At 45.6% G+C, this 27,083-nt stretch overlaps 1 protein-coding gene and 1 long non-coding RNA gene across 2 annotated transcripts in view; one reads left to right on the plus strand and one right to left on the minus strand.

The window, feature by feature from the left end:
* The window catches only part of LOC144669291 (uncharacterized), a 32,003-nt gene extending 17,785 nt beyond the window's left edge, over window positions 1–14,218 (minus strand). The window contains exon 1 of the long non-coding RNA XR_013573655.1: window positions 14,140–14,218. This is a non-coding gene — a long non-coding RNA (uncharacterized LOC144669291). The remainder of the gene's footprint in view (window positions 1–14,139) is intronic.
* LOC144669285 (BAR/IMD domain-containing adapter protein 2-like 2) overlaps window positions 4,004–27,083 on the plus strand; it is a 60,068-nt gene continuing 36,988 nt past the window's right edge. Inside the window, exons 1-3 of the mRNA XM_078531624.1 lie at window positions 4,004–4,208; window positions 14,528–14,603; window positions 22,788–22,874. Of these exons, the coding sequence (XP_078387750.1) occupies window positions 4,158–4,208; window positions 14,528–14,603; window positions 22,788–22,874 (214 nt within the window). The 5' untranslated portion in view covers window positions 4,004–4,157. The remainder of the gene's footprint in view (window positions 4,209–14,527; window positions 14,604–22,787; window positions 22,875–27,083) is intronic.

The following is a 27,083-nucleotide window of genomic DNA, read 5'->3' on the forward strand; positions in this document are numbered from 1 at the left end:
ATCAGGACAATTTGCAAGAATATCAAATGTAAAGGGAACAACAGTTTATACTTCAGTTAGTCGGTCATCAGTTAACTGGTGCATTCTCTATGGCAACACCCATACCAATCAGAGTCCACTTGCCAACCAATCAGCAACCCCACAAAGTATTAATTGTTGTTCCCTTTACGTTTGGTATTGTTGCAAATTGTCCTGATGAGTGTAAGACAAATAGCATCTTTTTTCAGTAAAACTCAAGTTCTGTACCAACAAACGACTATCTAGGAAAATGTTGGAAGATGTGAATCGAGCTGTACCAGCTCAGGTGCTGTCAGGGTACTTGAGGGTAAACATATCAGTTAAGCAAATTTTAGCTTAGAGGGATGACCATTATTAGTTCAGCACCGCCAAGAGGAGATCCGCCTGGTCAAAGGCTCTCTCTTACCCATGCACCCAGAAATTTTCAGCTCAGATCTTATCCTGATTCATTCTATAAAACTGCACATAATTCCATAAGCAATGATTATGGGACCTGGATCTATTTGTGTGCATGTCAGGGGGTTAAGACCTCAGTTTATATTTTTATAAATATATATAAATATATATCCTGGCTAATCTATAAAATTATTTAAAATAAAACCTGGACAAAGGCTTTAATAATGATTGAAGCCAGGTCTGGCTATGACTCACACGAAAGGAATTTCTGGCCTTCAGAAACATTAGCAACCTCGTTTTCTCTAAAGAGCTGCCAATTCCCCTTGTGACTGCTGAGATCAAGTCCCAAGGAGTTGTACAAAGACCATTTATGTTTCTCAGGCCAGGCTCTGGCCAATGGAGATGATCCATCTGCGAGGACAAAGGACCTTGAAACCTCTATTGAACTTATTAATGGATGAAACATTAACCATCACAAGAATCCAGACCAGGAATATATATCCTTTGTCCAAACCAAGGGGAAGAGGTGAGAGTTATGTCACATGACTCCCCCCTCCCTCCCTCCCCAAGCTGCTAGAACCTGTAATATTGCCTTGTGGAGCTGAAAGAGGCAGTCTACCATCTTCCAACAACCAAACAACAACAGAACCAGAGCTCTGTCCAGGTTTAAATTGCCTGGCCCTCAGCTACACTGTTTCTACGAGAACATCTGTACCAGCATCTACAAGACTAATTCCTCCTCATGGGCCCATCTCATCGTGGAAGCCATTACTACCTTCTCAAGGGCAGCTAAGGATGGACAATAAATGCTGGCCCAGCCAGTGAAACCCACATCCCGTGAATGAATTTTTAAAAAATCCAGCATCAGTCTTCAACCTGTGGATGCTGTAAGAATACAACTTTGGACTTTGATTCTGGACTCTGGACTCATGTGAAACGATTCTTATTTTGTCTGTGGTCTTTGCCCTGTACCTCTTTCTTTCCCTTATCCCTCTTTTATCGTGTGAATGTACCAGGGTTTACATAGCGTCCCTCTGTACACTTTGAACGTGTGCAAAATAAACTAACCCTCTGATTTTACCCTATCTCGAGTTTGCTGTGGGTTATTAGTAGAGGATTGGATCACTCCAAAACGGAGGGGTTAAGGAAAATGCATCACCACTTATAAAACAGGAAATCAAAAATCAAAAACACCTTTCTGTTTATAGATGGGTGATGAGAGAAGAAATCAGGGCTGTCTAAATTAAACCCCTCCAGTCCATAACTCATGGACTCATAGATGTTTACAGTACAGAAGGAGGCTATTTGGCCCATTGTGTCCATGCTGGCCAACAAATATCTGACTACACTAATCCCATTTTCCAGCGCTTGGTTCATAACCCTGGAGGCTGTGGCAACCCAATGAATATCTAAACACTTCTTAAATGTTACAAGAGTTTCTGACTCAACCACCCTTTTAGGCAGTGAGTTTCAGATTCCCAGCGCCCTCCTGGTGAAAAAAACTCTCTTCAACTCCCCCCCTTAGCCTTCTACCTCTTACCTTAAATATATGCCTCCTGGTTATTGACCCCTCTACTAATGGAAATAGTGCCTTCCTATCCACCCTATCTATGTCCCTCATAATCTTATACACCTCTATCAGGTCCCCTCTCAACCTTCGCTGCTCCAAGGAAAACAACCCCAGCCTACCCAATCTTTCCTCATAGCTCAGACCCTCCAGCCCAGGCAGCATCCTGGTAAATCTCTCCTGCACCCTCTCCAGTGCAATCACATCCTCCCTATAATGTGGTGACCAAAACTGCACACAGTACTCCAGTTGTGGCCTAACCAGCGCTTTATACAGTTCCAGCATAACCTCCCTGCTCTTGTATTCTATGTCTTGGCTAATAAAGGCAAGTACCCCATATGCCCTTTTAACCACCTTATCTACCTGGCCTGCTACCTTCAGGGGTCTGTGGATATGCACAGCAAGGTCCCTCTGATCTTCAGTACTTTCTAGGGACCTGCCATTCATAGTGTAATCCCTTGCCTTGTTAGCCCTCCCCAAGTGCATTACTTTACACTTTTATGCATTGAATTCCATTTGCCACTGCTCTTCCCACCTGACCTGTCCATTGATATTCTCCTGCAGTTTACAGCTATCCTCCTCACTATTTATCACCTTAGTAATTTTCATGTCATCCATGAACAACTTCTTCATACCCCCTGCATTTAAATCCAAATCATTTACGTACACCACAAACAGCAAGGGCCCCAGCACTGAGCCCTGCGGAATCCCACTGGAAACAGACTTCCAGTCACAGAAACATCCCTCTACCGTCACCCTCTGCTTCCTGCCTCTCAGCTAATTTTGGATCCAATGTGCCACTTTGCCTTGGATCCCATGGGCTCTTACTTTCTTGACCAGTCTGCCATGAGGGACTTTATCAAAAACCTTGCTAAAGTCCATGTAGACCACATCAAATGCATTACCCTCATCAACATTCTTGGTTACCTCCTCAAAAAATTCGATCAAATTTGTCAAACACGACCTTCCCTTAACAAATCCAGGCTGACTATCCCTGGTTAATCCGTGTCTCTCCAAGTGCAGATATATTCTGTCCCTCAGAATTCTTTCCAGTAACTTCCCCACCACCGAGGTTAGACTGACTGGCCTGTAATTTCCTGGTCTATCCCTTCCTCCCTTTTTTAATAATGGGACAGCGTTAGCAGTCCTCCAATGCAATACTTTATTTGAAGAAGCAGAGATTTAAGTAAACACTTTTAAAGAAAGCATGGAAGGTTTGCTAGGTAAAAATTGGCAAAGAGTAAACTAGTTTGGGTACTGCGTGCTGCTGTTCCAAAGAATCTTACGGTACAGAAGGAGGTCCATTCGGCCCATCAAGCCTGTGCCAGCTGTTTGAATGAACCATCCAATTATTCCCACCCTCCTCTTCCTTCATCAAGTCACTACGGTACAGGAGAAGGCGATTCGGCCCATGGAGGCCATGCTGGCCATTCAGCCCCCACCCCCCTTGCCCCACCCATCCAGCCATAAGCGCCCGCTTATCCAATACCCCATTGAAAATTGGTATAGAGTTTACTTTCACCACCTTTTCTGACGGTGCATTCCAGACCGTGACACAAGGGACTGGGCCCTGGGCGGCTTGTGTATTCCAGGTGGTGTAGATAGTCTGTCTGCATTTAGAGTTTGTAACAGAATAAGGAGGTTATCAGACATCACAGCTCAGTTTGCAATGTGGATCTGACCGGGCGAGGGGGTGGGGGGAAGGTTCGGTGATAACAGCTGTCAACACATTCTAACCATCTCATGACATCTTCCCTTTCTCTGGGGTGCATTTGCAGTTTTGCTGGTCCAGGGAGAGTCACAGGAGGACAGAGAGAGAGAGAGAGAGAGAGAGAATCCGAGGAGCAATAGAGGAGTATAAGAAACAGCCACACACACAGTTGCTTCACTCTCTGCTCCCAGTTCTGTTTGCATTCGATCTCATTAACCTGGCTTCGTTGGAAAGAGTCGAAGTTCCTGCCAGATGCAGGGAAATAACAAAGAGCATCATTACCAGTTAATAAATAATTAACAAAATGATCCGCCTTTCATCTGGGCTGTAACTGCAGTTCCAGCCCTAAGCCCAGGAGAATAGCAGAGAGAGGGAGAGAGAGAGAGAAAGAAAAAGATCATTTTTCAAAACTTTTCCTCCACTTCCTAATTTTACAATATATATTTCTTCACCCTGATCTGGACCATGGCTCTCCCAGCGGATCAAGTCTATCGCTCGACACTGAACAGCTACCAGGTGAGTCCAGTGTGTCGGTGTGTGGTTGTACAATCCTGGGAGGTGGGCTGCAGGTAACCTGAAGGCCGGTTGTCCCTGTGTTGCTGTTCCCTGGAAAGAATGGTCTCCACTCAATAAGCTGCAAGTTATTATTTGCCACAGTGAAGATAACATTTAGAACTATTTTCTTGCTGCTTTACCTTCTCGACCAAATTGTAGACTTAAAACTCCTCTCCGCAGATGCTGTCAGACCTGCTGAGCTTTTCCAGCTATTTTTATTATTGCTATTTTTGTTTTTTGTTTTTGTTTCAGATTTCCAGCATCCGCAGTATTTTGCTTTTATCCTCCTTAAAACTTACCTCTTTTGATCACCTGTCCTTATGTGTAGGGGTGTCAGATTTTTTTTTAATAAAAAAATTTGCATTTATGTAGCGCTTTTCACAGCCACTGGACCTCTCAAAGCGCTTTACAGCTAATGAGGTACTTTTTGAAGTGTAGTCACTGTTGTAAGGTAGGGAATGGGGCAGCCAATTTGCACACAGCAAGCTCCCACAAACAGCGATGTGATAGTGATCAGATAATCTGTTTTTGTGTTGTTGGTTGACGCGTAAATCTTATCCAGGACACCAGGAATAAATCCCCTCCTCTTCTTGGAAGTCGCACCCACCGGACCTTGCCTGGTAATCGGTGCCGTGGAGCACCTTGGGACGTTGAACCACTTTAAAGGCGCTATTTAAATGCAGATTGTTGTTGTTGTTGCGTAATCTGAAGAAAGGCAAAACGCGTGGGGTGGAATTTGCTAGAAAAGCGGTGGGCGCTTTAATGGCTCACTGTTACCGACATGTCATCCTGCAGCTTGTGAAGAGGGAGAGAGAGAGAGAGAGACATCATGAATTGGCGCAAAGTTGCTGGATAAATTAGACTCGCCGCAGAAAGGCTGATACTTAACAAGGGAAGGAGCCCTTTAATGATAAGAGTGACGCTCCTTCAATGCCACTCATCTGCTCCGACCCGGAAAGGGAAGCAGATGAAATTGTGGAATCTCGGGTTCAGCAAGTGGTTGGTCGTTCTCAGTCGTTTTGAAAATTAAAATCTTGTTGCTTGCTCTTTTATTCATGCTCACGTTGGCCAGTTTGTTCTTTGGTTCTCCTTAATTTCTCTTTCCATATCAAATTTGGAGGTGGATGGTGGCGTAGTGGCCATGTCACTGGGCTAGTAATCCCAGAGGCTCCAGGCTCATGTTCTGGGGAACATAGGTTCAAATCCCAGCTGGTGGAATTTAAATTTGACTATTAGAACTGGAATATAAAGCTAGCCTCAGTGACCATGACAACTATCACCGATTGTTGTAAAAACCCACCTGGCTCACTAATTGCCCTTTAGGGAAGGAAATCTGCCATCCTTGCATGTGACTCCCAGACCCACAACAATGTGGTTGACTCTGAAATGCCACTCAGTTCAAGGGCAATTAGGGATGGGCAACAAACGCTGACCTTGCCAGTGACACCCACATCCCATGGAAGAACAAATAAAAAGTAATATATGTTTAGATCACTGTGCAAGTGTAAGATTAGTGTATGGACTATTGCTCAATATAGGGTGACTGGCAGTGACATGTCTAAGTGGTGGGTACCGTGCTACCAACTAATGCTTAAAACGTTTTGGAATTTACAGCGCAGAAAAGGCCATTCGGCCCAACTGACCTACTGGCATGAGCCTCATCATGCACCTCCTCCACTCTGCCTTATCTAATCCCTATCAGCACCGGAAACCTTTTGAGTGTGAGTGGGACTTGGAATCCAGGCAGTATCTGTTTCCTACAAAGGCAGTCACTGATGTTCACTGGACTTCGTGTTGACTTTATTGCTGCTTCTGCTTTTCAACCCTGAACGAAACCTGACCCGGTAAAACACTTGAAGCTATTTTGCCTACGTTTGCCGCCTGCCTTTTTCCCCCCCAAGTCAGATTAAATATAATAAAACTCCCCCTCTTGTCCTGCGAAGGGGAAAAAGCTGGAGTGGAAAATATCACGTTCTGTTAATCAGTTAATTGTTGATCCTAAAGCTATCAGTTTAACAGTTCATTATTTATTTACAGTAAACCTGACCAATCTACATGTCCTATTCTTAGCTCATTACAGCAGTTGGGACTACTCTACTGGAAAAGCTATGGGCCATCATTCCATCTACCCACTGCTGTCATTATTACTAAACATCCATAACGTGACTTGTCCGTACTGCAGGCTTCCTCTCATGGACTGTCCCAAATTTGGTCCCTGCTCTGTGTTGCCTGATTTCCATGGAGGTCCAATGTGGTGGGGAGCGCGCGGTAAGGTTGCTACAATCTGCCTTGGCAATCATAGGCTAGAGAGTAGGTGTTTTTTATGCAAAAATGTACTTTATTTGTAAAATATCTGAAAGAACGTTACAAAACATTTCAAAATGGCCATCACAAAAAGTGCAGTCATATTCAATTTTCCACACATATTATGCTCCACCCTGAGGCTTTCCAACACAATCAAAGGTACATTTCAGACATTTCAGAATGGTCGCAACAGCCAGTCAGACAGCGCAATGGTATTTAAGAGAAAAACAGAGAATGCTGGGAAAAACTCAGCAGGCCTGGCGGCATCTGTGGAGAGAAAGACAGAAGTTAACGTTTCGAGTCCGTACGACCCTTCTACAGGGCTGTATTTAGGTTGTCTCCATAGATCATAGGCTAGTTAGAATGAAATAAGCCCAGGCCTTGACTTGATTTCCACCTTGTGGTTCCTTCTGGGAAGATGGGACCATAGGAACAGGAATATTCCATTCAGCCCCTCTAGCTTGTTCTGCTATTTTTTTATTCATGCACGCGATGTGGGCGTTGCTGGCAAAGCCAACATTTTTTTTTCCCAAAAGTATACTTTATTCATAAAATATCTAAAAGACCATTACAAAACATTTCAAAATGGCCATCACAGAAATTGCAATGATATTCAAATTATCCACATTTGCTTCAATACAATTGTGATGCATGTAACATTTACTGGCAAAGCCAACATTTATTGCCCATCCCTAATTGCCCTTGAGAAGGTGGTGGTGAGTTACCTTCTTGAACTGCTGCAGTCATATAGTGAAGGTACACTCACAGTGCTGCTATGTAGTGAGTTCCAGGAATTTGACCCAGCAGCAATGAAGGAACAGCAATAATACATAGGATTACATAGGAAACTACAGCCCAGGAACAGGTCATTCAGTCCAACCAGTCCATGCTGGGGTTTATGCTCCATTCAAGCCTCTTCCTTTCTTTCCTTATCTAAATCCATCTGTTCCCTTCTCCCTCGTAGCTTGTCTAGCTTCCCCTTAAATGCACCTATACTATCTGTTTCAACCATCCCCTGTGGTAGCAAGTTCCACATTCTCACCACTCTTTGGGTAAAGAAGTTTTTTTTTCTGAATTCCCTATTGGATTTCTTAGTGACTATCTTAAACTGATGGCCTCTAGTTATGCTCTTCCCTGCAAGAGGAAGCATTCTTTTCGTATCCACTCTGTACGAACATACAAACGTACGAAATAGAAACACAAGTAGGCCATTTGGCCCCTTGAGCCTGCTCCACCATTCAATAAGATCAAGGCTGATCTGTTTGTGTTTCAAATTCCACATTCCCACCTACTCCCGATAATCTTTGATTCCCTCGCCTAACAAGAATCTATCTACCGCTGCCTTAAAAATATTCAATGACCCCGCCTCCATCGCCTTCTGAGGCAGAGAGTTCCAAAGTCGCACAACCCTCTGAGGGAAAAAATTCTCCTCATCTCTGTCCTAAAAGGGCGACCCCTAATTTTAAAACTTTTATGTTCAATTCCTTGCTTAATAAAGGACAGCATTCCATTAATTACTTGCTGTGTCTGCAAACTAATCTTTTGTGCCTCATGCACGAGAACATCTAGATCCCTCTGCACCTTGGAATTCTGCAGTTGTTCTCCATTTAAGTAATACTCTGCTTTTTTATTCTTCCTGCCAAACTGAACAACTTCACATTTTCCCACATAATGCTCCATCTGCCAGATTTTTGCCCACTCACTCAACCTATCTATATCTGTCTGCAACCTCCTTATGTCCTCTTCACAACATACTTTCCTACCTATCTGCAAATGTAGCTACCATGCCTTCACTCCCCTCATCTAAGTCAATGATATAAATTGTAAAAAGTTGAGGCCCCAGCACAGACCCCTGCGGGACTCCACTTGTCACTTCCTGTCAATCAGAAAAAGACCCATTTATGCATACTCTCCGCTTTCTCCCAGCCAGCCAATCTTCTATCCATGCTAATATGTTACCCCCAACACCATGAGCTTTTATTTTCCGCAATAACCTTTGATGTGGCACTTTATCAAATTCCTCCTTGAAATCCAAGTACAGTACATCTACAGGTTCCCCTTTATCCACAGCGCATGTTACTCCTTCAAAGAACGCCAATAAATTGGGGTTAAACATGATTTCCCTTTCACAAAACCATCCTGACTCTTCCCGATTACCTTGAGTTTTTTTTTCTAAGTGCCCAACCATAACCTCCTTAATGATTGATTCTAATACCTTCCCCATGACAGACATCAAGCTAACTGGCCTATAGCTTCCTGTTTTCTGCCTCCCTCCCTTCTTGAATGGAGGGATTATATTTGCTACTTTCCAGTCTGATGGAATCTTTCCAGAATCTAGGGATTTTTGGAAAATTAACACCAACGCATCTACTGCCTCATTAGCCACCTCTTTTAAGACCCCAGGATGAAGTCCATCAGGGCCCGGAGACTTGTCAGCCCAAAGCTCAGTACCACTTCCCTAGCGATTGTAATTTCACCAAGTTCCTCTCTCCCCTCCGCCTCCTACAGCTATTACTGGAATATTTTCTGTATCTTCTATAGTGAAGATAGAAGCAAAATATTTGTTCATTTCACCTGCTATGTCCTTATTATCTACTATTAACCCCCCATTCTCACTCTGTAGAGGACCAACACTCACTTTACTTACACTTTCCCTTTTTAAATACCCGTAGAAACTTTTGCTCTCCATTTTTACATTGCTAGCTAGCTTCCTCTCATACTGTAATTTCTTTCTTCTGATTAACCTTCTAGTCATTCTCTACCATTCTTTATATTCTGACCAATCATCTGATCTGCCACTCATCTTTGCACAGTTATATGCTTTTCCCTTAAGTTTGATGCTTTCCCTAACCTCTTTAGTTAACCACGGATGATGGGTCCTCCCCTAAGAATTTTTCTTTATAGTAGGAATATACTTATTCTGTGTATTCTAGGCTATCCCCTTAAATGTCTGCCACTGCTTCTGTTGACCTATTGTCTAGCCTAGTATCCCAGTTCACTTCAGCTAGCTCAGTTTTCATGCCCACATAGTTGCCCTTATTTAAGTTTAAATTACTAGTCTTAGACCCACTCTTCTCCCTTTCAAACTGAATGTAAAATTCAGTCATATTGTGGTCACTGCTATCTAAGGATGCCTTCACTCTGAGGTTATTAACTAATCCTGTCACATTACACAATATCAAGTCTAATATAACCCACTCTCTGGTTGGTTCCGGAACATGCTGTTCTAAGAAACTATTTTGAAAGCATTCTATGAACTCCTCATCCAGGCAACTGCTGCCAATCTTATTTTTCCAGTTTATATGTAAATTAAAATCACCCATGACTATTGCCGTCCCATTATCACAAGCACCCAATATTTCTTCTTGTATACTTTGTTCTACATTGTGGCTACTGTTAGAGAGCTTGTAGCCCACTCCCACCAATGACTTGAGAAACAGAGTTGACGTTTCGAGTCCGTATGACTCTTCTTCTTAAGGTTGGACGGGCAGCCCTGTCAAGATCTTTAATTGGTTTATTAATGGCCTTAACAGGCCTTTGACAGTTCGGCGGGCGGGCAGCCGACTCTGGTGCGCACCCGCCGAACGGAAGATCGGAATGTCACGGGGTGACGTCGGGACACACGCCCGACATCACCGCCCGTCATTTTATGCGTCAGTGAGCAGAGCCTGCCCCCGCACGCTGAACAGAAAATCCTCCCCTATGTGTTAACAACACTTGCTATTGATAATCCACAAATCAGCCAGCAAATTCAAGGGATTAGGAGATATGGCTAGTTGGGGATCTCCGGAACTTGCTGGTCAATTTACGCCATTTGCCTCAACCAACCAACATCTGGCTCTCTGTTTTCCTGCTACCTTTAAGAATTTCCTGGATTTGCACATGAATTGCCCATTGAACTTGCTGTGGAAAGTTAAGGCTCACAATTAATAGGGCAAGTACCTTTTTTAAGAATATGATAATTGCTAATGCAATGCTAATCAATCTCTGGTGTAGAAAGGGAATAGTTTCAACTGGTATGTCTCATTCCTGCCTGTAGTAAATTGTTGTTAAAGATATTTACAATGTCAAGTTTTTGATCTTTAACTTTTTTTTCTTACTTCTCATTTCTGTCTCTTTTTACTCTCGCTCTTGATTCAATTTTCTCTCTCTTTATTTCTCTTTCTGTGCCCGATTTTAATTTGCTCTATTTCTTCTCTGTCATTGGCCTGTATTTTGTCGATCCATGAATCTCATCGGTTAAGGAGATAGGCTATTATTCACAAAATCCCCAAAGCCCCGTTGCCCTCATCATGCCATTTTCAGCTCACAATCTCCATCAAGATAGGGCACAAAAACCTCGAGCTGAAGGATTCAGGAAAAAGATCTATGAATCGTGCAGATCATGAGAAGCCCCACTTGAACAAAATTTGTTCCAATGTGTTTCGTTCAGGCTGAGGGCTGGTATCCCTGAATCACTGCAGAGCTGCGAGGGGTTAGTCAAACCCCTGTAATATATGAGGGATTTAGACTGAATGCCCAGGGTTTTATAGGCCCTGCGTGAGATGGAGCGGCCGGAATAATTGTGGGGAATTGGGTCGGATCGGCTCCTTAATGTGGTCCCGCTGTCAGGGCATTTTACCCAGGGTGGGAATGAATTTTTAAGACTGTATTCACAGGATGTGGGCGTCGCTGGCTAGGCCAGCACATATTGCCCATCCCTAATTGCCCTTGAGAAGGTGGTGGTGAGCTGCCTTCTTGAACCGCTGCAGTCCATGTGGTGTAGGTACACCCACAGTGTTGTTAGGGAGGGAGTTCCAGGATTTTGACCCAGCGACAGTGAAGGAACGGCGATATATTTCCAAGTCAGGATGGTGAGTGGCTTGGAGGGGAACTTCCAGGTGGCGGTGTTCCCATGTGTCTGCTGCCCTTGTCCTTCTAGATGGTAGTGGCCGTGGGTTTGGAAGGTGCCGTCTAAGGAGCCTTGGTGAGTTCCTGCAGTGAATGTGGCGAGGCTGCCTGCCCCAAGGAGATGGGCAGCGTTTTATATCTGTAAAGGCCCAATTAGGAGCCACTCTTCCTTGCTGCCGGCCTTCTGCCGAATGTGGGACTGCAGGGGGAGACTGCCAACTAAATGGAGACAGCCTCCCAGTGGCGGCACAGGGGCAAAGGTTTCACACGCCAAAGAAGGGGCTGCGGGCAGGGACCGCAATACCCATTGCCCCTTCCTGCCCTGGAGAGATTTTCCCTTCAGCACTTGGCACTGTGATTTTTAAAATTTTTACTTTTGCCGATGGTAAATGCTGAGCTGTTCAAATCCCAAAGGGAAACTTGAAACAACTGCCACAACTTGTTTTGGAGTTTGTATAAATTTTGAGATGCGTGTCTTGAATTCAGTAGTAATAACACCTCCAAGCCTTATAGGTTTTACAAAACTAGATTAAACATTTATTAATAAGATAAATGATTTTAAGCACATGCATATGTCTACAAATTACTACGAGAATAACTTCTAAGTTCCCTACTTGATCTGACTCCCAGTTACACTTTCGTTAAGGCAGCAGTAAGACACATAGATTTTAAAATACCCAGATAAGGTGACACACAATACCCTGAACCAGTCGAATTCAAAGTGAGTTTTCTTAACTTCAATTCTTTGAAAACAGCAGCTTGAGGCGTAGATGCTGAAGGCTTTTTGCACTTGTAAGATCTTAAAATGCCTACCCTTACACACGGCCTTCACTCCTTTATACATATTTTCCCCTTTGAATGCAAATTCCCATTGTTTCACTATGTCTTTGGACTTTATCTTCCTGCTAATAAAAACCTCTCATAGCACTAAGTTTTACCAGTAATCTGGGAAAAATAAACACACTGGGCAGAATTTTGCCATCGGCGAGCTGGGGGCAGGGCCCGCTTGCTGACGGATAAAATGACACGGGTTGGTATCGGGCAGAACCCCCGATGTCATCCCGCCCCATTTAAATTTTCAGGAAGGCGGGGGCGCAGCAAAATCAGCTGCGGGCCCGCCGACCTGTCAATGGCCAATTAAGGCCATTTTAATGACAGGATCATATAAACAATTAAAGGACCTGCCCGTCCAACCTTAAGGCTGTCGGGCAGGCCAGGAGCCCCAGCGGCAAATGGAGAAAACATGAAACCTCATCCACCGGCGAGATGAGGTTTCATGCAGGGTTTTAAGAAGTTTAATAAAGTTATAGTGTAAATTATGAACATGTCCCATCTCATGTGACATTGTCATATGAGGGGGACATGTTAGGGAATTTTTTTTTTCTATTTTTAATATTTTTAAAAGTGGAAGTGATCTCCCTGAGGCAGCACTTAGCCTCAGGGAGATGTACGCTCTTTCGTGTGCATGCGTGAAAGAGCGCACTCTTGCTTTTGGTGAATCCCCCCTGCACGCACATGGAGCGCATAGCACTTTCCGGCGGATGTCATGCTGGGTGGGCCTTAATTGGCCCGCCCACATAAAATGGCGGCGGGGCCCGCTTCTCCAGCAGGGATTGGCTCCCCGCCCGCCGGAGATTGGGTCGGGCCCACCCGCCCGACAGGCAGAAAATTCTGCCCCATGTTTCTAAACTCCACCTGGCCAGGTGACACATTTCACCCCCTCCTTTGAAAACAATCAAGTCTGGTTTCTTTAAAAATGCAAATATACTTTTACCTTACAATCTCAAACTTCACCCATGTTTACCATGTTTATATCAAAGCCTTCAGACCAGCTGTCTTTAATCCAATTAAGTCTCACACACACACTCACACCCCACTATTACACTATTTAACAATAAATTCCAACATTATGAGAAATATTATATCTTCCTGACACTTTACTTACCTGCTCTGGCTCCTAAGGTCACCTGCATACCTCAGCAGCAACTACCTCTCCGGGTGTCACTGTTGAGGTTTCAAAGTTGCCAGCCCTCCCAGGAGCCCACCTACTGCCCTTAATTGGATAGCAGGTCCACAGGCGGCCAATTAAAAGGCTGCTAATGGTAAAATTGCTGAGCATGTCTGCTGCTGGTAAGTGTGGATCATGACCTGATACCCCTCATAAATTAAGTGCAAGGTTTCAGCTTTGGCCCACTTGTTAGCATTAATGCCTCTGAGTTCAAGTGCTGCGCCAGGGTTGAAGTGCAAAAATTGTGACTAGCAATCCAATGCACTGCTGAGGAACGAGCAATCTTTTGGGTGAGACATTAAACCGAGGCCCCTCAGCTTGGTGAAATAGATGTAAAAAAATCCCATGGCACTAATTTGAGGAAGAGCAGGGGAGTACTCTCCCGGGTACCCCGGCCAATATTTAACCCCGGACCAACATTATAAAGCAGACATAAACCGGACATTATCACATTGCGGTTTGTGGGAGCTTGCTGTGCACCGATTGGCTGCCGTCTTTTCTACCTTACAACAGTGACTACACTTTAAAAGTCCTGAGTTGGCTGTGAGGTACTTTGAGACATCTGGTGCTTGTGAAAAGAGCTGTAAAAGTGCAAGCCTTTCTTTTTCTTTTTGCTAGCCGCTTAAACATCAGGTTCCCTCAAAAATAAACCTTCCATCATTCTTAAAAAATTGCACAAATTTTCCAAACCTGGCATTCGCTTTCATTTCAACTTTTTTTTCCCCCCGCTATTGACCGGGATGGTGTTTTATTTTAACGTTGTATCACCAGCTGCCTATAAAACTGCCACCACACTCGCAAAAGAAAGTAATTGTGCAAATCTCTCTCTGCATGACAAGCCATTGCGATTATAAATATAAAATATTCGCGCGTGCAAATCCTGATTTTTGAACCATGAGGTCATTCCTCAGAGGCCCGGAGCAGCACAGCAGTTTTTAATTTCTCATATGAATAATCCTGGTTTCTTTCCATGAAGTTAATAAAATGCTCAGTAATTTAACCTAAGCAAGATGCACTTGCCCTTGTAATTCAATGCTTATGATGTTTGGCTGTCTAATCGTTTTGTGTTCGATTGTAGAATATTATGGAACAGTTCAATCCCGGACTCCAGAATCTCGTGTTCCTGGGGACCAACTTTGTCAGAGCTTTCCGAAGTATGTATTTAACTGGATGGTTCCTGTCTCATTTAGTTCTCATCTTAACGTTGTTTTAAGGTTTGTTGAAACTCAAGATTGAATTATAACGGAACAAATTTATGAAAGCTTAAAAGGCCTTCAAATACACCGACTCCCACTGACAAACTGGCTAACCTTGATAATCTAGGCCCAGCTGCCCTGTTGGCTGTTCAGGACTTTCTATACAGATGGTCACATTCTGCTGATCTTGAACGTTCACACCGCTGTTTGTGGGACCTTGGCGTGCACGGCTTGGCTGGGTTGCAAGGGAGGAACCTAATGGACCATGAAGGCCAGAGAGTCAATACGGCCATTCAGCCCACCAAGTCCATGCAGGCTCTTTGTAGAGCAATCCACTCAGCCCCATTCCCATGCGCTACCCTGGTAGCCTGACAAGTTTGTTTCCCTCAAGTGCCTATCCAATTCCCTTTTGAAATCATTCTTCATCTCCGTTTCCATCACCTAGTAATCAGCGAGCTCCAAGTTATCATCGCTTGCTGCGTAAAAAATCTCTTCTTCACATCTGCCTTTATATCTCTTGTCCAAAACGTCAAATCTGTGTATCTTAGTCCTTGTACTTTCGGCTAATGGGAACAGCTTTTCTGTGTCTACCTTATCTAAACCAATGTACACCTCTATTAAATCTTGCCTCAGTCTCCTTTGAGGCAAAGGGAACAGCCCCACCTTCTCCAATCTAGGCCCGCAGATCCAGACTCGAGTCTATATTGAATGGGATCTTAGCTGGAAAGTGGACAGGACACAACAATTGGCTTTGGTGACCATGGGTTCGAGAGGGGAGAATCGGGCAGGATTCTGCTGATTGCTATCCAGAATCGTCAACTTTGAGTGCATGTATAAATAAGAGGTAAGACCTGGGCTGGGTTGAAATTTCCCCATTATGGATTAGCCTGACACCATTCAATATCGAGCTCATATAGAAATAATGGTCACTTACATTGAGGAGTTGGAGAGCACCCATCGCCTGCGGCAATCCCTTCAGATGGGAGGGGGGGATGTTGTTGGGTGAAGAGATTCAGGAGATTGGTTTGATTTTGTACATGCTAGTGCTGATGCTCCAGACTATTTAAGTCTCACTCATTGAATTTAACCTATTTTAATGTATCTCATCAGAGGCTGTGCGGGAGAGGGTCAGAGTCATAGAGGTCTACAGCATAGTAAAAGGCCCTTTGGCCCATCGAGCCTGCGCCGGTCAAACAAGTACCTAACTAATCTAATCCCATTTTCCAGCACTAGGCCCATAGCCTTGTGTGCCATGGCATCGCAAGTGCACATCCAAATACTTCTTAAATGTTATGAGGGTTTCTGCCTCTACCACCCTTTCAGGCAGTGAGTTCCAGATTCCTACCACTCTCTGGGTGAAAAATTTCTTCCTCACATCCCCTCTAAACCTCCTGCTCCTTACCTTAAATCTATGCCCCCTGGTTATTGATCCCTCCACCAAGGGGAAAAGTTCCTTCCTGTCTACCCTATTCATTCCCCTCATAATTTTATACACCTCAATCATGTCCCCCCTCAATCTCCTCTGCTCCAGGGAAAATAACCCCAGTCTATCCAATCTCCCCTCATAACTAAAACTCTCCAGCCCAGGCAACATCCTGGTAAATCTCCTCCACACAGTCTCTAGTGTAATCACATCCTTCCTATAATGCTGATTCCAGAACTGCACGCAATACCCAAGCTGTGGCCTAACCAGCATTTTATACAGTTCCAGCATAACATCCCTGCTCTTATATTCTATGCCTCGGCTAATAAAGGCAAGTATCCCATATACCTTCTTAACCACCTTATCTACCTGTCTCGCTACCTTAAGGGACTGGTGGACATGCACACCAAGATCCCGCTGATCCTTGGTACTTCCCAGGGTCCTACCATTCATTGTGTATTCCTGTGCCTTGTTTGTCCTGCCCAAGTGCATCACCTCACACTTATCCGGATTAAATTCCACTTGCCACTGATGAGCACATCTGACCAGCCCGTTTATATCCTCCTGTAATCTAAGGCTATCCTCCTCACTATTTACCCTCCCCCACTAACTTTCGCGTCATCCGCAAATTTACTGATCAACCCTCCTACATTCAAGTCTAAATCGTTTATATATACCACAAACAGCAAGGGACCCAACATCGATCCCTGTGGAACCCCACTGGACACAGGCATCCAGTCACAAAAACGCCCCTCGACCATCACCCTCTGCTTCCTGCCACTCAGCCAATTCTGGATCCAATTTGCCAAAATGCTTTGGATCCCATGGGCTCTTAGCTTCGTTATCAGTCTCCCATGCGGGACCTTATCAAAAGCCTTGCTTAAGTCCAAGTAGACTACGTCAAATGCAACCCGTCTGCCTTGTACAGGTCCTACCGCCCCCAGAAACGGTCCCAATGTCCCAGAAATCTAAAGCCCTCCCTCCTGCACCACCTCTCCAGCCACGCATTCATCTGGACTAACCTCCTATTCCTATACTCACTAGCATGTGGTACCGGAAGTAATCCAGAGATTACTATCTTTGAGGTCCTGTTTTTTAACCTGCTTCCTAGCTCCCTAAATTCTGCTTGCAAGACCTCATCCCTCTTTCTACCTATGTCATTGGTACCAATATGTACCACGATCTCTGTCTGTTTGCCCTCCCTCTTTAGAATGCCCTGCAGCTGTTCAGTGACATCCTTGACCCTGGCACCAGGGAGGCAACATACCATCCTGGAGTCACGTCTACGGCCGCAGAAATGCCTGTTTGTTCCCCTTACTCTTGAGTCTCCTACCACTATTGCTCTTCCCCTCTTTTTCCTCAACCCTGTGCAACTGAGCCACTCTCAGTGCCACGAGTGTGGCTGCAATCCCCAGAGGAACCGTCACTCTCACCGTTTTCCAACACAGAAAAACGGTTCTCGAGGGAGATGCACCCTGGGAATTTCCTGACTATCTGCCTGACACCTTTCTTCTGACTGATGGTCACCCATTCCCTCTCTGTTTGCACTTCTGTAAGCTGTGGGGTTAAAACGTCTAAAAACGTGCTATCCACGAAACTCAGCGTCGCGGATGCACCTCAGCATCTCCAGCTGCCGCTCAGGCTCTGAAACTCGGAGTTCAAGTAACTGCAGCTGGTGGCACTTCCTGCACACGTGGTTAGTCAGAGCACAAGGAGCGTCTAGGACTTCCCACATGTTGCAGGCGGTACATAACCCGGAACTGAGCTGCCCTGCCATGCCTCTAGTTGAAAAAAAAACCCTCACTTTAAGTTAAATACAGTAAAAAAAATGTTAAATTATTTATGTACTTTAAATAAAAACTAGAACTCTTACCTTTCCTTAGCTTAATTTATTTTAAACTGGAGAAAAACTGGAGAAAAAACTGGAGAAAAACACTTACCCACTACTCACTAATCAGCTCTCACCTTTGTGCTGATGTCACTTTTTTGAACCTTCCCCGCACTTGCGATGGTTCTGATCTCTCCGCCGCTCTCTCGCACTGTCTTGTGATGTCACTCTTGTTATTTTCAACAAGAATTGACTGCAGGACACTCTTCCCAGGCTGCTTCACCGCGAGGCTGACTGCAGGACACTCTTCCCAGACTGCTTCACCACGATGCTGACTGCGGGACACTTCCCAGACTGCTTCACCGCGATGCGGACTGCGGGACGCTCTTCCCAGACTGCTTCACTGCGATGCGGACTGCGGGACACTTTTCCCAGACTGCTTCACCGCGATGCTGACTGCGGGACACTTTTCCCAGACTGCTTCACCACAATGCTGACTGCAGTACACTCTTCCCAGCAAAAGATAGCACCTCCTACAGTGCAGCGCTTCCTCAGCACTGCACTGGAGTGTCAGCCTTGATATTTGTGCTGAGACCCTAGAGTGGGACTTGAACCCATAACCTTGCAATTCAGAGGCTAGTGTGTTACCAAATAAGCCACAGCTGACACACCTCAAGAGAGTGTGAGTGAGCGCGTGTGGGAGGGACAGTGACTGGGAAACCTCTGGCACGTGACTAAAATGGCCATTCTTCAAACTTGAGCCTGGCAGCTGAGGGAGAGCTTTAAGTAACGGGGCTTGAAGGCTGATAGCTCGCTCCAAATGCACTTGGGCCTCATTCCACAAGGGCACCAAGACGTCCCAACCTCAAACGCAGATTATTATCAGAATACCAGTCAGGAACCTGTATCCAATTCAGCAATGTCAGGCCTGCAGGCAATGAAAACTACTCCTGGACACTGAACAAAGTACATGGCTTATGAACACATGGTTTTTTTTTGTTTTATTTAAGTTGTCTTGCCAGTTCTGATGTGTATCACTATTGTACTGTACAACCTTCACTGCTGCTTTTCTGCTGTTCTGGTGCCAATTACCATATTTGTCTGACTTTTTTTTGCTGTATTCAGTCCAGTGCTATATGGAGCTGAGGACTGATTTTTTAAAAAAGATCTCCCTGTTCCCCTGCTCGCTTGTATTGCTGTCGGTGTGGATGCTTTTTGGGGTATGGTATCATGGAAATCAAGTGCTTTCTTGTAACCCTCCAAAATGATGTTTGTTTGTGAACATTGGAAGACTGTTTGAATGCTTCGTTCTTGGGATATGGGCAGTGCTGGGCTGCCTTTCTCTCCCATTGCTACTTGCCCTGGGCTTTGACAGCAAATGTGTCCAAACTGGATGACCTCCTGGGTGACTCAAGAGATCATTGGGTGTCCACCATGCACTGAGGAACTAGAGTCACATGAAGACTGTACCAGGTGGAACTGGCAGATTCCCCTCCCCTAAAGGAACCAGTTTGTGCTTTTTAAAAATAATGCAGCAGCTTTCATAGTATCATATAGCAATGGAGGAGGCCATTAGGCCCATTGTGCTTGTGCTGACTCTTTGAAAGAGCTATCCAATTAGTCCCACTTCCCTACTCTTCCCCCATAGCCCTGCAAATTGTTAGTTTATGAGTACTGATCCAGTTCCTTTTTGAAAGTTACCATTGAATCTGCTTCCACCACATTTCAGGCATTGTATTCCAGATTATAACAACTCTTGGAATCAAGAAAACCTTCTCTTCTTCTTCCCTTTGGCTCTTTCGACAGTTATTTTAAAGGTGTCTCCTCTGGTTACTGACCCTCCTGCTGTTGGAAACTGTTTCTCCTTATTTACTCTATCAAAACCCACCGTAACTCTGAACATTACAAATTTTTTTTCATTGTGTCATGGGATGTGGGCGTCACTAGCTAAACCAGCATTTGTTGCTCATCCCTAATTGCCCTTGAGAAGATGGTGTTGAGTCGCCCCCCCCCACTTTCAGCTGCTCTACTCTAAGGAGAACCACCCCGGTCTCTCCAGATAATTGTAGCACTTTGCCACTGGCACCAAGGTTACCAACCCTCCAGGATTGGCCTGGAGTCTCCAGGAATTGAAGGTCAGTCTCCCAGGACACTGCTGTGTGTGCAACCCTCAGTAAAAATCATTGGGACATTAAAAAGGATTGTCTTTTAAAATACTTTCTTTGAATATTTCTCTTTACCGGATATATAAATATTGAATGTCATAAGTACATAACCACGTAAGCAATGGGAGTAGGAGCAGGTCCTTTGGCCCCTCCAGACTGCACCACCATTCAGTAGGATCATGGCTGATCTTTGACTCCACTTTCCTGGCCGATCCTATATCCCTTGATTTCCGTAGCTTAGTGCCCGCTGTAGTGTTCAATGGTTCAATTGTTCTATGCTTGAACATGCGAGTCTGGTAATTGATCTATGCTCCACTGTACTTGATTGCTTAAGCCTGGGTGTTGACTCAGAGATAAATAAACAGACACAGAAGCTGAGCTGGGAGGATGGAGTAGACATTTTAAAGCATTGTGTAAAACTCTCTAAAAATAAAGTTCCTGCACACTTAGAAACTAGTGTCATCTCTGTGTTGTTCTGAGGAAAATCAAATATTTAAAATATATAGCATCCACCACATGACCTCCTGCTTTCAGCCCCCCACCCCAGCACTCACGCTATTGGTCGCTCCACACGTCTATCCTCGTGGCTCCGCCTTCCACGCATACCCACTTTGTATTAGCTGATAGGCTGGCTCTCGATAGCCTGCCTTGTCCCCTATCCCGATACTTTTTAGAATGAACAAAATGCACCATTGTTTTCTGTACTGCCCTCTATCATTTCTTCCCTGAGCACTATTTGTGGCAGCATTCAGGAAATTGGCAATTTAAGTCCTGGAGACTCTTGGACAATCCCGAACAGTTGGAAACCCAACACTAATGCTTCCTTGGCCCTTGTCTTGAGAGGGCTTTGTGGGGGAAGGGCAGTGCTAATGGATCCAGGGCTATTCTGTCTGAGAGTCAAGTGATTTTATTGCAGTGTGCATGCGGCTCCTTTGTTAAAGTGATGAGTCATGGTAACATGTTGATTTATTGCCCTTATCATCCTGTGCTCGAACAAGACAGATCCATTATGTTGTTTATTTAGTAGCCCTCTGCTCCTGAGTCCTCAGCTGGCCAAGTGCACACACAGTGATAAACTGATGTTCCTGTAATGGTTTTTATCAGGATGCTTAGCATCTAATTTTTAAAAATTTTCTTGTGTGGGCTACGCCAACAACAACTTGCATTTATATAGTGCTTTTAATGGTCTGAAAACACCCTGAGGTGCTTCTCAGGAACCAATGTTGAGACTGCACGGTGGTCTCTTTACTGGAGCTTACCAAATGATAGCTTCAACAAGGAGGGAAATAGTCTCCATCATGCACCCCGCCAATCCTGTACTGGGATTTCACAGCCACCAGAGACACCTTGCATTTATATAGTGCTGTCAAGGTAGTGAAGGTGTCCCCCGGCGCCTCACAGCAGTGTTATTAGACAAAGTCTGATAAAGAGATATATGGACAGATGGGTAAAAAGTTGGTCAAAGATGTAGCTTCAATGGAAGAATTTCTTCTCTCAGAGGGTCGTTAGTCTGTGGAATTCTCTTCCCCAGAGAGCAGCGGAGGCTGGGTCACTGGATATATTCAAGGCTGAGTTAGATGGGTTTTTGGTGAACAAGGGAGTTAAGGGAGGCAGACAGGAAAGTGGAAAACCGCAGTCAGATCAGCCATGACCTTATCGAATGGCGGAGCAAGCTTGATGGACTGAATGACCCACTCCTGCTCCTAGTTCTTATGATCTTAAAGGAGGAGAGAGAGAGGTGTCGAAGTTTAGGGAGAGAATTTTGGAGCTTAAGGAGTAGCCGAAGGCATGGCCACCAATGGTAGAGCAAAAGTTGGGGATACGTAAAGGTCAGAATGAGAGGAAGGCTAATACCCTTGGGAACTGTAGGGCTGAAGGAGGTTAGAGAAATAGAGAAGAGAACAGTCATGGAGTGATTTGAATACAAGGATGGGAATTTTAAAATTGGGGCATCGCTGGCAATGTTGGTTAGCCAGTGGGACTTTGACGTGAATAAGGATACAGGCACTAAAGGTTGGGATCAGCTCTAGTTATCAGGCTATGTGCGTTCTATGATCCAGTGCAATGGTCTGCTCCCAGACAGCAACCGATACAGCTCACAATAACCCTCTAGTAGCAAGAGAGAATGATCCAGGGTAAAGGAATTCCTGAGCTGGGTAGAAAAACCTTTTGCTGCACTTGATTCCTCCACATAATGAAATGCAAAAAGGCTAACATTTACACAGTGCCTTTCATAGCCGCAGGACATTCCAAAGTGCTTTTTATCCAGTGTGATGTGGTACAATTGGGAACATGGTGCACACAAATTGTCTGCACATTCCCTACATGTCAATAGAGATGATTATTAAGTTCAACATGCCGCTGGAGCTCACCTCGAAATAATGGGTTCCCAAAAATCAAGTGTGCTAGCCAGGTGAGGTGGGTCAGGGCCTTCTCGATGGCTATGTAGTATGAGCTACACAAAGTGGATACCGAGGAGGAGGTGATGGTGTTGTGGTATAGTCGCTGGACTAGTATTCCAGAATGCTCCAGGGACCCAGGTTTGAATCCCACGATGTCAGGTGGGGCATCGCGAATTGTTGGATGTTGCCTGCTATTTTCTGACTGTGGCTGGGAACCCATGAGCGATAGCCCCACATTCTCCCCCCGCCATCACATCTACGGTCAGTAACTTTTATTGAACCCCTTTTTAAATCTTTTTAATTGTCTTCTCACCCTCTTTCCAGTGTTGGCCACGGCAGCTAACGCCTATTTCGTTGCGGTTGGGAAATTTGGCGAGCAGGCCTTGAAGACGTCCACGTCACAGACCTTGGGTAAGAGTCTCTGCCCCTGAGAATCAGGGGCTTCTAGGGTCCCTGGTCTCTCTTGAGGTAAGATGGTCACCGTACTTGAGGGATGAACCTGTTTATACAGCGAAACTCTTCTGGTCACGAAGTACATGTGGGTTTTTTATTTGCCAAGTATTCTTTAAGGTGAGGGGCACTAGGTGCAGCCAAATGGAATGCCTTCATTGGCAATGACTCTTGGACCAGGTAAAGCTCAGGTTAGATGCAGAGTAAACCTTGATAACAGAATCCTGGGACTTCCTCCCTAACAGCGCTGTGGGTGTACCTACACCACACGGACAGCAGCGGCTCAAGGCCGCAGCTCACCACCACCTTGTCAAGGGCAGTTAGGGACGGGCAGTAAATGCTGGCCTGGCCAGCGACTCCCACGTCCCGTGAACGAAGACAAAAGGAAATCCCTGAATGGCACCCAAATGAGATCTGGGGGTTTTTGCACTCGCCTTCCTGTGACCTGACTGAGTTGCCTCTTGGCACCTTCCTTCTTTGAAGCCCCTTGGGAAGTTGGGCTGATGCTGTATAAAGTCACTTCAGGCAGGGCTTCACTTATGACGAGGGGTCTGAGGGGACCTCGGGTTGGGTTTTACCGCCCACGTTTACGTAACTCATGGCGCCATGATGACGAGTCAGCATTCCGAGGCAAGCCGGTCAGTCTCTCATAACATGGGAGGCGAGCGGGCGCCGAAATCAGACACCCGCCTGTTCGTTTGAAGATAAAAAAAAAAACAATTAACAAGCCACACGGAGCTTGTTAAAAATTTGCCGACCGACCTCAATTTTTCCATCGGTCACTCCGTTTTTGGAGAGTCGCCCGGGAAGGACGTTGGGAGTGAATTACGCCAGGTGTGAGGTGGTGGCGCGTGGACGGGCAAAAAAGGCCTGCGAATGGTGCCACAGCCACTGTGGCAGCTGAGTCTGCCCCTGAGGGTGGCAGTCTTTGGCTGTTAGTAGACCAGAGTGCAAAGGAAAGGGGCCTTTAACTTATCGGCCAGAACCGACTCCGAGTCCATGGCCTAACGCCTCTCCCACTGGACTAGATGCCTGGTTGGGCAGGGAGACCCCTTCATAACACGAATTGACTAATATTCCCACTGGCTGGCCGCTGACAGGCCGGATGACACTTGATCCACTGTGCCGAAATGGTGGGGGTAGGGGGGGGAGTGGACCACACACTCCCCCCTCTGGTCTGCCCCTCTTACCCCGCCAGAAACTGTAACGTCCAGCCCTTCATTCTCAATAATCTAGTGTTACATAAGCGATCTCCCCGCTTCTCCCATTACCCCCGTGAAGGGTATGACTCCTGGTGCAGGGGGAAGTGATGTACACAAATAACCAGTAACTGAGACCAAAGGGACAAGGAGAGGGGAGAGGGGCGGTGGAACTTGCTGAACCTGTAAGGTGGAGTTCAACTGATCCTATTCGTTTTTAAGGACTGGCATGAGGTTTGTTCGCAGCGATCAAAGTTTAAGGACAGGATTTTATGTTCGTTGGGCGGGCGCGTGCCCAACCCGGTCAGGCATAAAATCCCGCGCGATGACGTCAGGCGTGTGTCCTGACCTCATCGCGCACTCTTGCAATCTATCGGTTGACAAGCACGCACGAAAGTTGGCAGCGCGCCCGCCAACAATTAAGAGGCCAATTAAGACCCTTAAGCAAGTAATTAATTTATACTTTCCGCCGCCAGTCTAACCTTACAGTTGGCCTAAAAGCAATTGTTCCAGCAGGGCCAGCCAGGCTATAGAAGGCCGAATATAAAACCCACCCCTCCGTGAGTAGTAACCCCCTGCAGCACCAAAATGGGAACTAACTTTGCAGCCCGTAACTGTCTCTTTAAAATAAAAAAAAAAGTGCCAAATACTTTGACCTGGATCTTAACTTCCACCGTACAGTAATCACTTGATGTTAAGCAACAATATAATTTATTATCTGGCTGGAGGGAGCCTGGATTGGACGGAAGAGAATCACCAACTATTGCAAAATGCATTTAGCGGAATAGCTCCTTATCTCCCACAGGATACCATAAAGTAGATGTTTCTCTGCTCCTCACTTTCTGTGTCTTTATGCTGCAAGTGTAATAAGCTGCAGACTTCAATATTCTTGCTGCGCTAGGGGAACAGGCTTTACCAGTTTAGGGTGCGGGCACCCATTGTCCTACTGTTGGGACGCCTCTGTAATACCAGCTGAACTCTCAGTGAGAACTCATCTTCAAGCAGGCATTAATGCACGTATCCAACTCCTCACTCCTCTCCCCACCCCTGCACAACTGTGAAAGCACTTGGTACCTGCACAGCAAGTTTAGTACAGCTGCCTGGTCTGGTATGGTCCGAAGCACAACCCTCCAACCGGGAGTTATAGAGTTGAATGATCTCGGCCCCCGCGGAGGCGGGGGGTTAGGAGGCAGGGCTGGGAGCAAAGTTACAAAACAGTGCGTCAAGTGCCCATGCCGGAAGTGGGGTCAACTTGGCAAGAGGCCTACCTGCCTGGCAGTGTCAGGTAGCCATTTAGGCCCATGAACTGGCTCGTTGGAGGACCCGTTGATGGGTTCCCCTACTGAGCCCAGAGCCTGGCAGGGCAACTGGAGGCTCCTTGCCAGTGGGAGGCCAGGGGCCTTGGAGGCTCCACTGCGTTACCCCAGCCCCACCCGCCGGGATGCGGTGGACAAAGCTGTAGCCCTAAGCCATCCTGTGAGGGAGTTCACCCTCCACAATGATCCCCTGACAGTGCTGGCCAGGCAAGGTCAAAATCTGTTTCCATCCCCAATTGCCCTTGAGAAGGTGTTGGGTGAGCTGCCTTCTTGAACTGCTGCAGTCCATGTAGTGTAGGTACACCCACAGTGCTGTTAGGGAGGGAGTTCCAGGGTTTTGACCCAGCGACAGTGAAGGATGGCGATATATTTCCAAGTCAGGATGGTGAGTGACTTGGAGGGGAACTTCCAGGTGTTGGTGTTCCCATGCATGCTGCCCTTGTCCTTCTAGGTGGTAGTGGCCGCGGGTTTGGGAGGTGCTGTCGAGGGAGGCTTGATGGGTTGTGCAGTGCATCTGGTAGATGGTGTACACTGCTGCTACTATGTGTTGGTGGTAGAGGGAGTGAATGTTTAATTTGGGCTGGATGGGGTGCCAATCAAGGGGGTCTGATTTGTCCTGTATAGTGTTTAATTTCTTGAGTGTTGTTGGAGCTGCACTCATCCAGGCAAGTGGGGAGTATTCCATCACACTCCTGACTTGTGCCTTGTGGATAGTGGACAGGCTTTGGGGAGTCAGGAGGTGAGTTACTCGCGGCAGAATTCCCAGCTTCTGCCCTGCTCTTGGAGGCAAGAAATTTATATGGCTGATCCAGTTCAGTTTCTGGTCAATGTTAACCCTCCCAGGATGTCGATGATGGGGGATTCAGCGATGGTAATGCCGATGAATGTCAAGGAGTGTTGGTTAAATTCTCTCTTGTTGAAGATCGCTATCATCACTCAGACTGCCACAGTTCAAGGGGGAGGCACCTTCTTGGGAGCAGCCAGGAATGGGCTTTCATCAGTTTTTTATATATTTGATTTTCCTCAGAGCAATACAGATAAGACACTAATTTCAAAGTGTGCAACAGGTTTATTTACAGCGCTTTAAAACATCTCTGCAATCACAAAATGTCTGCACTCATGCTTACAGCTCAGCTTGTAGGTTTTTCTATGTGTCTGTTTATTTAACCCTGAGTCATCACCCAGGCTTAATCAGTCAAGCACACTGAGCATAGATCAGTTACAAGACAGACATACTCGCACACAGAACAATTGAATACTGCAGCAATAAGAATAATCTTACCAGTGTCATCCACGCCAGGAGAACAGATACATGGGTATTGGGTAAGGACAGGATTGAGTCTTTCTGTAATTCACCCTGCAGATGGATAGCCAGCTTCTGGTCTCACACATTAAGAATAATTATGTGGGGTGAGGCATAATAAATGATTTGACACCACATTCTAGGGAGGGGCAGGGGAGATTTGACCTTTTTTTTCCGCAAAAATATGCTTTATTCGTAAAATATCTGAAAGAACATTGCAAAACATTTCAAAATGGCCATTGCAACAAGTACAATAATATTTAAGTTTTCCATAAGGATCATCCCGCACCCTGGGGTGCTTCAGTGCAATCAAGGAAACATTACAGACATTTCAAAATAGTCGTAACAGACA

The sequence above is a fragment of the Cetorhinus maximus genome, chromosome 29, assembly GCF_964194155.1.
Source record: "Cetorhinus maximus chromosome 29, sCetMax3.hap1.1, whole genome shotgun sequence".
NCBI classification, from domain to species: Eukaryota; Metazoa; Chordata; class Chondrichthyes; order Lamniformes; family Cetorhinidae; genus Cetorhinus; species Cetorhinus maximus.